The following is a 15,028-nucleotide window of genomic DNA, read 5'->3' as shown; positions in this document are numbered from 1 at the left end:
CATGCACTGCTTTTAGCCTAACCAGCACTGCTCTTTGAGCAAATTGACACAAGAAATACTGTTTTAGGCCTGAGCAGCACTAAAGCAAGGACTTCTGCTTCCATCCCAGCAAGTATCCCTTCCTTCATGAGATGGGATGGTGTCCCAGAAGCCTCTGGAGTATCCTGTTTCCTGGCACAGGGCGCTTTCTAGCTTAGAATCAGCTGCACATGTTGCTTTTGGCTAGGGCAGTGCCACATCCCAAGTTATTTTTCTTGCCATCCTGCATTCGACCTGACAGGTACTCTGTACTGTTTCAACACATTCTTAAGCACTTCTCACTGTCAGGAAGGAGTCAGGGATGTGGGATGGGAGATGCCTCTTGACCTTCAAGTCTGCTTATGCTGGTTCAGCCTCCACGGTAGCTTTGATATGTAGAAGGCTTCTGATGGGACTGCAGGTCCAGAGGTTACAGGAATGATTTCTTTGAACAGACATCCATGACATGTCATACGGTGCTTTTGAAACTGAGTTTCAGAACAGTTTGTCATGTTACGAGGGCTACTGCTACTCAAACTCCCAAGAGTTTCAAGTAGTTGGCCAGGATCCAACAATACCTTCATGTTGTCTGTCTAACCCTGCGTCTCTTTCCAGTTGCAGTGAATCAACTGAAGATAAGGAGACCTTCCAAGTCTTGGCATGTTAGAATTCTGGCAAGCTAGCCTTCTAATAGCCAGAGTTAGTAACAACCCATATGTTAGGACTACTGGCCAAGTTCAGTAGGAGATGGATTGGACTACTTTGAACTGCTATGAATATAGCTTACTGTAGAAGCTAAAGTATTTCACTTTTTAATTTGAGGTCTGATTACTCATAAGCCGCAGTCCCAGCCTATATAAGCAACCAAATGTCCGAAGTTTTACTGTTGCTGTTGGAAAGTGAGCTGCTGTTAGCTTCCATGATAAAGTCTTAGTTTCACCCATTAACTTTGGATTATAGAATTGTTTTGAGCTGCTCAAAGCCAATTTTGCTTTACCACAAGAGAGAGGATGCTTGTGAAGTCTGAAGGAAATTAAACTGTGTTTGAAATGCACAAGCTGTTAACATTTTTAAAATGTTTTTGTCATCTCTCAAAAGCTTATTGCCACTTCCGTCTTTCCATCTAATAAAGTCGCCATGGAAACTTGTGCTGGTTACATGCTGCTGGCACACTATAATATGCATAGCTTTTGTGGTTGGTATTCTTCCTTTCTGCTTCTATTGATGTTGAGAGGAAGGCTTTGGCCTTTAATTTCCAGCAAAACAATATAATGTTCAAGAGCACAACACCTTGAGATGTGGGAAACATGGGAAGCATATGGTGGTCCTGCCAATAGTTGTAGGTTTTCTAGGTTACTGTTTTCTATTATGTACACACTCAGGTAAATGCCTTCTGTGTAAACATGTAACATGGGAATGCTGTTTTAATTAATTCAGTGAACGTTCTAGCTGATCCCAGTATCCACAGTGGCTTTTCACAGAAAGCTACATGTAATCAGCATTCCCGTGTTTCACTTTCAGGTGCCTTTTCGAAACATTCCTTGGGAAATATTAATGTGGAAAGTGGGTCTGAATGTCCTTTTGCTGTTCAAATGTTGTATAGACGAAGGTTGGTTTCTGAAACTATGTTCTAGCCCCACCTGTTGAGGTACTAACTCTTTGGAGCTATGGTTGCTCCTGTTCATGGATGGCACCATCTCTCTTTCTCTCGATCCATTTTATTAGTTTGCATTCTGATGATTCCTCTTCCTCTTAAACCAAATTGAGTAGTTGAGCTCCCTACTAAAACTTTCTCCTTGGATGCCAGAATAGTATTAACAGGGTTGTGTGTGCTTAAGATTCTCCACCAAGAAATCTCAAATTCCAAGGCTAGCACAAATCATGCGAATTAAGTGATATTTTTGCAGCATTCTACCTTTAAACATAAGGCGGGACAAGGACAGCACTGAAGCCTGTGCCTTGACCCTGGAAATCTTGAAGTGCCACTGGGCATTGTTCCTGAAGTGTCACTGGGCATTATTGACATATCTTAAGCCTATCTTCACTGCTCTTTGTACTCTGCATTGCTTTTATGCTTGTGTTTTAAATTTTTCATCAGATTTTAAAAAATATTTTTAGCTTAATATTTTAATTGTGTCTTTTTACAGTCTTTAAATTTTGCTATAAACAGTCTTGGGATTGTTTTAATGAAAGGCGGTATATAAATTTAACAATCAATCAATCAAGAAAGAAAGGCTAGAAACCTTTCTGAGCATGAAAGCAAAGATTCTCAGGAAACTCAATTCTGAACTTAGCACCAAATTATGTGGTCATTTTTCCTGTGTTGGTACTGAATATACACAGTATTGATTGTTAAACTTGTGCATGTAGAAGTTTAGAGACAGTCTTTCTGTATAATTAACTTCTCCAAACTTTTATGTGGTGTCCTCACATTCCAGTGTATGGCAAACGAGAGCGTAATATTGATCTCCTGTCTTTTGAAATAAGCTATCCTAAAAAGCACATTTCATACCCTAAAGAGACATTTAAGGCTAAGAGGACTCTTGAGATATTACTCATAGCCAGCTCCTATATTCAGGAGTCCACAAATGTTGGCTGGCTATGGTAGCCAAGCCAAAAATTGTTGTTGCCAGAATCCTGCTCCTTCTCTTGTCCATGAGTTCATGCTACACTTCTGTGTGAGTTTAGGGGCAGCGTGCTGTTCTCCTCCCAATCTCCCAAGTTTGGAACAGGAGTGGTTGGGGTGGGGGTTGCGTCTGCATCTGCAGAAATCCAGCATAACTATAAGGAATGGTGCCTGCTCCCCTTCAGAGCGGAGCAGGGATTATTTACACTGGGCTGCTGAGGTGCTCAGATTACCTGCCCAAATATGAACTTGAAATAATGTGCACAGTGTGCTGAGGATGATCTTTATTGATGATGATCTTTATTGAAAAAGTTTGCTTTAGTGAGTGAGCAGATAACTTCTTAGGAAGCTTAGATCTACAGCTAGATCCTTGTATACTAAAGGAATTTAACTGTTCAAAAGCCAGAGTATCTAACTGTACTGGCATTGGACATCAGGCAGATCAGATTGTCTAATTGGGTTGCTGTGATGGAACACTCCTGGCTTGCACAGGATAAGTTAATATGCAAGCTAAAAGGAAGGCGTGCAGATTTTTGAATCGTCTCTGCTGTGGCTTGGGCTCAATCAGTCCCAAACACTTGACTACCTGGTAGAAGATATCTGGAGACACCCATTACAAATTAAGCACTTTTCTGGAGCTAGGCCCTAGCGTATGGGTTCCCATAAATCTTTGTTCTGGGTTGCAAAATGGCCCATTGGACAATGCTATGTCTGCTTTTTAAACATTCTTAAAGCAGTAAATATTGTTCTTGTTGTAATCACCTATAAAGTAGGCTAGTTGACAGTCCATCCCTAGTGCAAAGAACACTAGGAAAAGGATTATCAGCTTTTCTGTCTACTCACAGAATAGATTTTGGATAACTATTTTCTAAACATCAGCTTATATCATAAGATTATATCCTCTGTATTCAAAGGTATGTTCTGTGTAAATCAGTTTCCATAGTTGTAAAGCTTTGTGCTATCATAGTATGAAACAATTAAGTTAACTAAGCTAACAGTGTTATAATGTTTCTTCCTGTGTTGATTCCAGAGAATACAAACCTCCTGTTGATATAAGGGACTCTTTATGCAAAGTGAAAAGTTCCACTAATTTAAGGATGATTTTAAAATTATTCTGATGTATTAAATGCATTGCATTCCCAAGTATTAGAAAACACAAAATAACTTTGGAAACAATCTTGAAGAATCTATAAAATAATTTAAATTAAAATGGCAAATTCAGTGAATTGGTGGTTGATTTTGAATATCTAGTTTGATGCCAATGACTAGCTTTCTTCCTAGTAAATGCAGTCATCTTCAATGAAGCTGCCATTTTGGACTTACAGTTGAAAACCTCCACAGGATAGAAGCTTTCTTCCTAGGTTTTCATGAAGATAGTAGAGAATAGGCCTATGCTTTGGTGCTGCCGAGGCCAAATTAGCAGCACAATTGTGTCAGTGTTACATGGTGTTGGCTGCTTGCAGCACAAAAGTCTCTATACAATACTGTGTGCTACCAGTGCGGGGAGTGGGGCTTCTTTATGGGAAACAGAGCTCTGTACTAATTCAGTGGTGGCTGGGGCAGTGTATGGGGTGTAGTGGGACAGTGTGCACAGGAGGGCTTGAGGGGGTTTCTCTATGGGGAAAGGACTGCCTCTCTCAGCACTCCCTGCATACATCTTCCACTATACCCCACATGCTATCCCAGCCATTGCTGAGGCAGTATGATGGTGGCAAATGTTGCTATCCACAGGGTCTTTTGGTCAAGAACTGGCAGGTGGATGCTAGGTCCAAATTTAATTTGGCTTCCACACCATTCAAAGGAGGTAAGCTGTTTGGGGGATCACTTGAACCCATCCTGGTAGACACCCAGTACAAGAAGAAAGCCATGCTTTCTGAGCATAGGGTTGTATGTAACCGGTCCACCCTAGCCGCAAAGTTTTGAGGGAGATGCAGCTTGAAAAGAAACTATCCACGTCTCCTAATGGAATGAATTTCTCTTTTCTTCCTCAGAGTAGGAGGTCATCGTCCACAAAGGGTTAATTTCCACCACTTGCTCCTGATGGACAGGGTAGTTTCAGCTAACTTCTCAGGTAACTGGATGTCCAGCCCTCCTCCCAGCAGGCCCTGGGAGCTGGATCTCCAGTTTCTTCCTGTCTTGCTCCTGGTAGGACACATCTGCTGGGGCTCCTGCCTCATTGCTATATAGGCTCAATCTTCCCCTGCTTCTAATTCTCTTCAGGCTTTGTTGGTGAGCGTTCCTTTCTCATTTGTTTTCCTTCTTCCAAAAAACGGGGAGAGAGGGGGGTTTTAATTAAAATTAATTTGATTGGCAGCTCCTTCCCCTCCATGTATTTATCCCAGTTGGCAGAGACTTTGATCGGGTCACTCTCTGAGGATCCTGGCACTGAGGACTAAGGTATGGCTTGGATTAAGGCCAAAGTCTCTAATAGGCACTGCCATTTTTCGGCCTCCCCTCAGCATAGGCCAGAGCATAGAAATAAGAAAGAGGTGGCTGCCATTAAAAGGCATGAACAGGCCTGGACAAAGCCCAAGCCCATCACACAGACCTTGCACAGACAAAGCAAGCACATTTTACTTTAGGTTGCCTGCAGTAACTCGCTGGCTCTGCAGATGCAAGGTGGGCAGGGGGATCCAAGACAGCCTAATCAATTTTCCCCCTACTGCGGGCTGCACTGGCACTGCACTGGTCTCTGCATCAGCCCTGCTGGCTGGGAGAAACAGCAGCCCACCCGTCCCACTGCCAGGCTTTTAGCCCATCCACCACCAGCGCTTCGTGGCTTGGGTGAAGCCCCCGGGCCTCTCACCCAGCCTACTGGCCTGCCAGCAGTTGTCTGCACCGAGCAGACATCATGTGGAGCAACCGAGGCTGCACACTTGCCCACCCAGCAGCCAGCTGCACCACGTTTCCACACTATTGCCAAAGAACCACATGGTTCCCCACTCAGCTTTGCTGGAGTTCTGCAGGAATTTCCAGAGCAGCCCATATGGATTCAGGATGAGGTAATGGCCAGGCTTTCCAGGGTATCACAGACTGAGCCAGGGTCTAGCCAGCAGCAGGTGCTGCACACCAAAACTTCATTCCAGCTCCTGGTGATTAATTTCTGCTGGGAGTGGAAATTTCCCCAGAACATATCTTCCTGGATTAAGGAAATAGTGGCTAGAGAGCTGAGAATACAACCCAATCTTTCCCAATCTCTTAAGGAGCTGGTGGCCAAGGAATTGAGGGCACTAACAAGCCCTCAGGGTTTGGCCCCCAAAACCTATGCCCCCTCCACGACCGGCATCTACACATGCTCTCACATCTCATCTAGGGAGGCAGCTTTTCCTTTAGACAGCATTTCGGACAGGCCCAGGGTCTCTTGGGCCAGGGGGTGCAGGAGGTGGCACCATTCATAGTCCAGTTCCAGGCCTGACTCCAGAACCCAGGCGTCTTTGCCATTTTGAACGGGATGACAGGGACATACCTGGCCCTACCAATTTAGCTGCAGATGGGTCCTCTGCAGTGACGGGACAGAGGACAGATTCTGAGCCTGAGGACACTGTTAACCACAATGCTACAGACAGAGAGGAGGGTGAGCTTTTGGAGTAAGAGTCCTCCCATCTGGCAAACCCTATTTTGTGGTTATTCTCACAGGATTCATATGAGGTTGTCTTGGCTGAGGCTAAGAGTCATTAATGCTGCTTCTGTCCCGGGCCTACAGAGACAACAGATCTTACAGCTCAATCCTCCTTGTCACAGGATGTCTTTCCTTCTACTTGTCACCAGCACCCTGTGGTTCCTTTTCCCTCCCTTTTTCGCAACACCATGCTCGCAGAGTATGTGGCTCCTTCCCCCAAAAAATTCTGTGTTCTGCCCAGCGAGGTCATGGTGGAACTTTCCATTGCTATGATAGATGCGCTGGTCGCACCAGGTCTCCTGTGCAATTATGAACAAGGGTGTAGCCAAGCAGCTTAGGACCCTGGAGGATAGAAAGACTGACACCCTCCCTCATAAGGCCCATGAGACGGCAGCCATTGCTATCCAGGCCTTGGCTTCCACTTCCATTTTTGCATGAGCCTCCATCTTGTGGGTCAAGGACCTGTTGTCAAAGGTTGAAAAAGACACAACTGCCTCGTGCCAGGTTCTGAACAAATTGGCTTAAGCAGCTGCTAGCCTGGACTCAGTTCAGGCGACCTCAATAAATACTAATACTAATAATAAACAACTTTATTTGTTAGCTGCCCCATAACAAATTGTTCTCTGGATGGCTTACAACACAACAGATTAAATCATAACAGACCAAACAAGAGAGTGTTTGTGTGTGGCGGGGGGAGAAAATACAAAATACAATACAAAACAATTTAAAATAACTAAATTTTAAAAGCCTGAGTGAACAAAAAGGCCCTCCAGCCATCCCCAGTGGGGAACTAGTAACCAATGAGGAGCCAGAAACAGGACAGGCTTCCAACAAACGTCTCAGCACCACACCCCTCCAGCCGGAGCAAAGCCCAACTGCAAGCAGAACTGACTCTCTTCTCCCATAGGAGATAGGTTGCAGCACTATTTTATTCTTGGAGCCCAAGACAGATGGATCATGGCATGCCATTCTAAACCTCAGGAGACTCAGTCGCTTCATTAGCAAGAGGTGGTTCCGCATGGAGTCCCTACTGTCCATCAAAGAGGCCATAACCCCAGGTGATTACTTAGCCTCCATAGACCTGACAGAGGCCTACCTCCATATAGCGACTCTGCCTGCCCACAGGAAGTTTCTGCTACAATAATAAATACTTCGAATACAAGGCCTGGCCATTCAGTTTCTCCTCTGCGCTTACGAGTGTTCACCAAGATATTGGCAGCGCTTATGACCCATATGAGAGTCTGGGGGCCTGTGGGTGCATGCCCCATCCCTATCCCAAGCAGAGAGTGATGTTTGCCAGGCTGTGCAAGTACTCCAGTCACACAGGTTCCACAAAACCTAGAGCCATCTGACTCCATCTCAGATGCTATAGCATCTGGGAGCCTGGTTCAATACCATCTCTGCAACCATCCCTCTTCCCCCCAGCCAGGAGAGAGAAGACCCACAAACAAATCTAGCCACTTCTACGGCACTCTCGGACAGATCTCATGGTATTGGCTCAGGAGATGGGCTCCATGATTGTGTGGTGGCATGCACGACCTCTATAGTGAGCTCTCCTTGTGTTTCAGAACCAAATTGCATATCATACCAACATGATGGTGTCCTTACCGGCTCCAGTTGGTCAGTCCTTACACTTGTGGGTTTCTTCAGCGATGACAAAGAGCATCCCCTCAGGGTCATCACTACGGATGCCAATCTGTTGGGATGGGGAGCTCACTGGACAACCACATGGCATAGGGGTGGCGGAGGCCAGCGGAGCCACAGTATAAATTGGCTGGAACTGCGGACCATCAGACTGGCTCTGGTGCACTTACTGCTGTTTCTGCGCAAGGAGCATATACTGATTTGGACAGACAGCACAACAGCCAAATCTCATGTGAACCATCAGGGAGGGACTAGGTCCAGAGTTTCACTGGGCTGAGATTCACCTGGCCTTTATCACAGTGGAACACCTCAGCAGCTCTGCCAACACTCAAGCAGACTGGCTCAGCTGCCAGACAGTGAACCCATCAGAGTGGGCACTCCACCACAAGGTTCTCCTGAAGATTCAGCATCTTTTTGGTGCCCTCTGGTAGATCTGTTTGCATCCCTGACCAACCACAAATTGCCACGCTTTAGGCATTTTCAACATCCCCTAGCAGAAGGCATGGATATACTCACAACCCCTTGGCTTCCTGCCCTTAGCTCTCATTCTGAAGGTGCTGGCAAAACTAAGCATGGAAAGGGCAGAGATTATCTTGATCAACTCTCTCTGGCCTCAGTAGCCGTGCTTCACTGACCTGTTGGCCCTTTCCTCTACTCTGCCATGGTGTCTTCCTCAGTGGCTGGACCTGCTATCCCAGGGCCCACTACTCCACCCGGACCCAGACTGACTACAGCTCCACACCTGGAGGTTGATCACACAATCTTTGCGTCAGAAGAGTACTCCAAAGCAGTACAAGATACCATTTTAGCTTCCCACTGCCTGGGCACCAATTATATTTATCTGGCTACCTGGCTTGCTTTCCTTAGGTGGGCAAGGAGAAAGCGGATAGGTCCCCTCACAGTTACTGTCCCACAGGTGCTGGTCTTTCTCCAAGCCAGCCTGGACCAGGCCTAGCACCCTTAGACGTCTGGCATTGTCATTATCCTCGGTGCTTAAGCTCAAAGGAGCCAATGGTGCACTCACACATATTCCACTTTTTGCATGGGGCCATCAGTATCGCTCCATCTCCTGAGAGTCCTGCCCACCGGTTTTCCTCCTGTAACCTTAAGGTCCTCCACATATTAATCCAGTCTCCTTTTGAACTGTGTGCCTCTTGCCCCTCAAGTATCTTTCCTACAAGGTCCTTTTCCTAGTTGCTGTCATGTCTGCTCACCTTTGCCCGGACTTCAAGCATCCGAAGGAGCATCTTTGGCGCAATCTTGACATGCATAGGGCTCTGCGCATATATGTTCGGAGAACAAAATAGCTACTAAGGTTGGATGCGCTCTTTGTTTCCTTTCTCTCTACATCCTTGGGGTCTAAGGTCACCAATGCCACTCTTGCACGCTGGATTAGGGCGTGCATTGCCACAGCCTATTAGGTCTTATCCCTTCGTGTACCACAGGAGCCAGCGTGGTGCAGTGGTTAGAGTGCTGGACTAGGACCGGGGAGACCCGAGTTCAAATCCCCGTTCAGCCATGATACTAGCTGGGTGACTCTGGGCCAGTCACTCAGGCTCGGACTGGCCATTAGGTCAACAGGGCATATTCCCGGTGCGCCCTACCCACGCGGTGCCCCTGCGCCCCAACTCTCACCCTTAATTACCTATTCTGCTCAAAACCTGGCGCCCTTCCCATATACATTCTGGCGCCCTCCCCACATACATTCCGGCGCCCTCTCAGTGCCCCCAGTCCGGCCCTGCAGTCACTTCTCTCTCAGCCTAACCTACTTCACAGGGTTGTTGTGAGGAGAAACTCAGTATGTAGTACACCGCTCTGGGCTCCTTGGCGGAAGAGCGGGATAGAAATGTAAAACAAACAAATACACTAGTTGCACAGTGCCTCTACCACAGCAGCCTTCGTGGCACAGACTCCATTGGCAGAGATCTGCTGGGCAGCTACAAGCATTACAAAATAAACTCCTTTTTCTCTGAGCAGGCTGCATTTGGGCAGACAGTGTTCCAGCAAGTAGTCAATGCCTGATCTACTCCTGCCTGCATTTTACCACTCTCGTATGTCCCTTTGTGGACTATGATCTCCTACTCTGAGGGAGAAAGAAATGTTGGTCTTACCGTGAACTGTTCTTTGGAGTATGGGGGTCATCCAGCCCACCTGTGGATCAGTCAGATGGTTCACTGGCAGGTCAGGTCTCCTTCACCTGTCCTTTCTACCACTCTGTCCCTCTCTGGACCTCCATGGAGCGTGACAGTTTTGGAACTGGGGATCCGGCTCCCAGGGCCTGCTGGAAGGAGGGCTGGACCTTCTGTTACCTGAGAATTTACCTGAAACTATCCTGTTTACCAGAGTGAGTGGTAGAAGTTAACCCTTTGTGGACGATGACCTCCGTACTCTGAGGAGAAAGTACCTTTCCTGGTAAGACCAACATTTCTGTCTCCCAAATATGATGGAAAATGCAAACAGTTATTTCAAAACCTTTTTTGCAGCTGCATAGCTTTGTACTTTTCTGGCAGCATGTCTGTGGTGACAAACCAAAAAAGGTGAAGGGAAAGTAAATATGCATCTTAGGACATCTAAAAGGCAACTAAATCCATTAAGTATTATCATAAGTAAACCAAAGCAAAGACCCAGAAGAATTCTAGACATGTGGATGCTGAGAACACTGTCTATTGGTTGAAACTGCTCTCTTCAGGACAGTTGTCCCCCAGATTTTAGCGCAGAGGACCATGGTGTGTTTGTTTTTTGGCCCAAGAATCTCTTGTTTAAGCAAAGGTTAGGGAGCTACCACAAATATTTATTCTAATTGTGTAAACTAATTGAGACCTTGTTTAAAAGGTTTTTATCTATGCAGTATTTGTGCACTAAAGTAAAGGTAAAGTGTGCCATCAAGTTGGTGTCAACTCCTGGTGATCACAGAGCCATGTGGTTTTCTTTTAGTAGAATACAGGAGGGTTTTACCATTGCCTCCTCCCGTGCAGTATGAGATAATGCCTTTCAGCATCTTCCTATATCGCTGCTGCCTGATATAGGTGTTTCCCATAGTCTGGGAACCATACCAGCGGGGATTCAAACTGGCAGCCTCCTGCTTACTAGGGAAGTCATTTCCTCGCTGTGCCATTAGGTGGCTGAGCTACATGCCACTTCAATAATTCAGCACTTGGGGGTGTGCAATTCGGGGTGTGCAATTCGGATTTTTGGTGATTCGGTTCGGGACCCAAACCGAATCACCCCTGTTCTGTTTTGTGCCCGAATATGGGCCACCCGAATCACCCTTGATTTGGTTCGGATTCGGATTTAACCCAAATCCGAATCGATTCGGGGGGGAAAGGGCCCAGGGGCAAAATTTTGGGGTGGGGTGGTAGTGCCCAATGGGTGGAAGCTACCACCCCAATTTCAGGGGGATTGGGCAAAGGGCTGATTTTTGGGGAATATTTGAAGTTTTAGTGACTTTGGGGCAGTTTGGGGGCATAGCATGGGATCTGGGCAAAAAGAGTGGGGTGGGGTGGTAGTGCCTAATGGGTGCAGACTACCACCCCAATTTCAGGGGGATTGGGCAAAAGGGTGATTTTTTGGGAATTTCTGAAGCTTTCGTGTCTTTGGGGCAGTTTGGGGCAGAAAGTGGGGCCTGGGGCAGAAGAGTGGGGTGGGGTGGTAGTGCCTAATGGATGGCGGCTAACACCCCAATTTCAGGGGGATTGGGCAGAGGGCTGATTTTTTGGGAATTTTTGAAGTTTTGGTGTCTTTGGGGCAGATTGGGGGCAGAAAGTGGATCTGCCCCAAAAGAGTGGGGTGGGCTGGTAGATAGTGCCTAATGGGTGGAGGCTACCACCCGTCCCCAATTTCAGAGTGATTGGCCAGAGGGCTGGATTTTGTTGATTTTGTTGAGGTTTTTCTTCATAACGTGCAGTGTGGTAGATTGATTCATTCATCATATTCATAGTAAGTGAGAGTGTGAAAAAAGTGAAAGTGGGGTCATGAGAGTTCTTTACTTGAAAAAAATCTCATTTGCTATCATTGAATGAGAATTCACACCTCAGAAGTTTTTCTGAAGGGATGTTATTCCCTTATTTTCTGAGGTGTGAATTCTCATTCAATGATAGCAAATGAGATTTTTTTCAAGTAAAGAACTCTCATGACCCCACTTTCACTTTTTTCACACTCTCACTTACTATGAATATGATGAATGAATCAATCTACCACACTGCACGTTATGAAGAAAAACCTCAGGAAATCAACAAAATCCAGCCCTCTGGCCAATCACTCTGAAATTGGGGACGGGTGGTAGCCTCCACCCATTAGGCACTATCTACCAGCCCACCCCACTCTTTTGGGGCAGATCCACTTTCTGCCCCCAATCTGCCCCAAAGACACCAAAACTTCAAAAATTCCCAAAAAATCAGCCCTCTGCCCAATCCCCCTGAAATTGGGGTGTTAGCCGCCATCCATTAGGCACTACCACTCCACCCCACCCTTTTGGGGCAGATACACTTTCTGCCCCCAAACTGCCCCAAAGACACGAAAGCTTCAGAAATTCCCAAAAAATCACCCTTTTGCCCAATCCCCCTGAAATTGGGGTGGTAGTCTGCACCCATTAGGCACTACCACCCCACCCCACTCTTTTTGCCCAGATTCCATGCTATGCCCCCGAACTGCCCCAAAGTCACCAAAACTTCAAAAAATCCCCCAAAATCGGCCATGAGCCGAATCACCCAATTTTTTTGGCCCCGAAATTCGGGTGATTCGGTTCGGCCCTGAATCGCCCGAAATTGCTCATTTCGGGCACAGATCGATCTGTGCCCGAAATTTTTTGCACATCCCTACTTTATACTACTGAATTTCTCTTACCTCTAATGTCTTGCCACATACCGAACAAGACTATTCCCTGTTCAAAACCAGGGAGACCAGCTTCCTAGCTGTGTTGTGCTCAAGTCAGAAATCTTCCACACAAAGTTTCAGAATGCCAGCCAGTGTCTTACTGATCTGATCAGTTAAAAACTGTTATTTCAGGTAACTAAGATTGGGGGCTGATATGCCAAGAAAATCATGACTTGACCAAGCCCCGCCTCCAACAGAAGTCATTTAGGTTCCATGAAGGGGCAGCGTGACAAACAGTAGCTTTTTCAAACTGAGCTTGCAACCCTGCTCAGGGTAGTTCACCATCTCACCATTTTGAGATAATGTATTCAAGTGTGAAACTCTTGACTGAGGTTGTGTCATGTAAGAAAAGGCTGGCAGGAATGAAGCATCTGGTTTGTTCATCACTTTAAGTGAGTGTCCTGAAAAAAAGTACTTGAAGTTTGGATGTAGATTCTGGTCTGATCCAGCCACTGCTTAAGTGGTTTGCTTTTGATTTAAAAACTTGTTTTGAGTGCTGATAACCAATGTGCATAAGAAACAAAGGCCACAGGGCTCAAAGAACTATGCAACTAGTTTTGTACACTCCAGGGGCGCTTTGTGCTGGAACAGCACTCTTCTCTCTCATATGGCAAGCCACTTTTTTGAAACTGAGCGTTGTTGTTTTTTTAAAAAAAGGTTTGATATGACACTGGCAGTGTTCTCCCTAATTATTTTCATCTGTGTGCAGAATGAGTTTTTCCACCCCTTCTGGGTAGCAGTATCAAGGCAGTGTGCATGCACATGCATTCAGAGTGGGGCCTTCCTGAGCGCGATCTAAAATCTGAGTGGACATCAGAAAATGTGTGAGCGTACCTTAGAGGGAACTGTAGACACTGGAGTGGGAGTGGGGCACTTGTTTCCATTTTTTTAAAAATTGAGATAACTTCATTGGGTGCAAGCCAACCTTTTGGGGCATGTTTAAAGTAGCTCTCTGGAGTCCATAAAAATATTGTTTGTTTTATATAACATTGCTGGATAGACAATGCTGTTGCAGGTTGAAAAGGAGTTTGCTGTGGCGGGGGGGAACTGACTTTATTTATTTTTAATTTTTATTTAAAGAACAAGGTTTAGATCACATAGCAGAAAATATCCTATCCTACCTTGATGCCCGATCACTCTGTGCAGCAGAGTTGGTTTGTAAGGAATGGCAGCGAGTTATTTCAGAGGGAATGCTATGGAAGAAGCTAATTGAGAGAATGGTACGAACTGATCCGCTCTGGAAGGGGCTATCGGAAAGAAGGGGCTGGTATGTATCTCTTGCACATTTTCTTCCATGGTCTTTAGAGCAAAAATGCCCTTCATACACACTGGCCACATCTAGACCAGGTTCAGAGAGTATGCCAACCCACAGTAAACCATAACTTGGTTTCTTCACAAGCTGCATTTAGAACAAATTGTGATTTGTCAGGTTCACATGCCCAGACGACTCACAGTTTGTGTGAAAGCTGAAGCAGCAAATCTTCCTTCCCTTGATGCAAAGGTGAGGCAGGGAGCATGTACGCTTGAGGCTTGTCTAGTATTGCTAAATCTTGGTTTAACCATGGTTTAGCTTTACTTCTGTACCTGGCCCTAATCTCATGGTGGTCCTTCTAAACTCTCAGTAGAAAAACAATCCATTTTACAGACATTATTAAACATGCACTTGGATATTTGTATTCATTTGAACATGCATTTGTGTGCTGCTGTAATTCCGCCAAGTGCCTCCAACTAATTGAAGTGGAATCTGTGAATTAAGTAAACTGCCCATTGTGTTTAGTGTGCAATGTGATTGTGAGAATGTGTCCACTAAATAAGCTGCACATGAATTCATGCTCTCTCTTTTGTAACCAAGTTATGGGAGGAGCTGTGTGCAGTCCACAGGTTCTTGGGGTCTGCTGATCTCCTTTCTCTTGCTTTTGGAGCAAGGAAGGAGAACAGTTGGAAGTGGAGACAGACCTTGCAACGAAAAGAAAAGGGGAGGGGAGGGCTCACTTCTGCAGGGAGGGAAGGGCTCACTTCTGTTCTTGCCCCAGAGGCAGAGTACAGCCTTGGAAGCTGCTTCTAGAGCATGAGCAGGAGGGTGCGCTGGGAGAGGGAAGCATGGCAAGTGGAACACAACCACCTTCCCTGGCTAGTCCTTGTCTTCATAGCAGATGGCATGCCAAATAAGCGTAATGGGACCCGCTGATGTTGCTGCTTTTTTATTCTCAGTGCATATGTAAGAATTTTTATTTCTAAATGCAACACTT

The 15,028-nt window shown here is 45.9% G+C and overlaps 1 protein-coding gene across 6 annotated transcripts in view; it reads left to right on the top strand.

Annotated features, from left to right (window-relative positions):
- FBXW11 (F-box and WD repeat domain containing 11) overlaps positions 1-15,028 on the top strand; it is a 138,742-nt gene that overhangs the window by 95,484 nt on the left and 28,230 nt on the right. For all 6 annotated transcript variants that reach the window (XM_053284886.1, XM_053284882.1, XM_053284887.1 and 3 more), the window contains one exon: positions 13,860-14,046. In XM_053284886.1, coding sequence (XP_053140861.1) covers positions 13,860-14,046 — 187 coding nt within the window. The remainder of the gene's footprint in view (positions 1-13,859; positions 14,047-15,028) is intronic.

The sequence above is a fragment of the Hemicordylus capensis genome, chromosome 1 (assembly GCF_027244095.1).
Source record: "Hemicordylus capensis ecotype Gifberg chromosome 1, rHemCap1.1.pri, whole genome shotgun sequence".
Classification (NCBI taxonomy): Eukaryota; Metazoa; Chordata; class Lepidosauria; order Squamata; family Cordylidae; genus Hemicordylus; species Hemicordylus capensis.
This window is presented reverse-complemented; position numbering and strand designations above follow the sequence as displayed.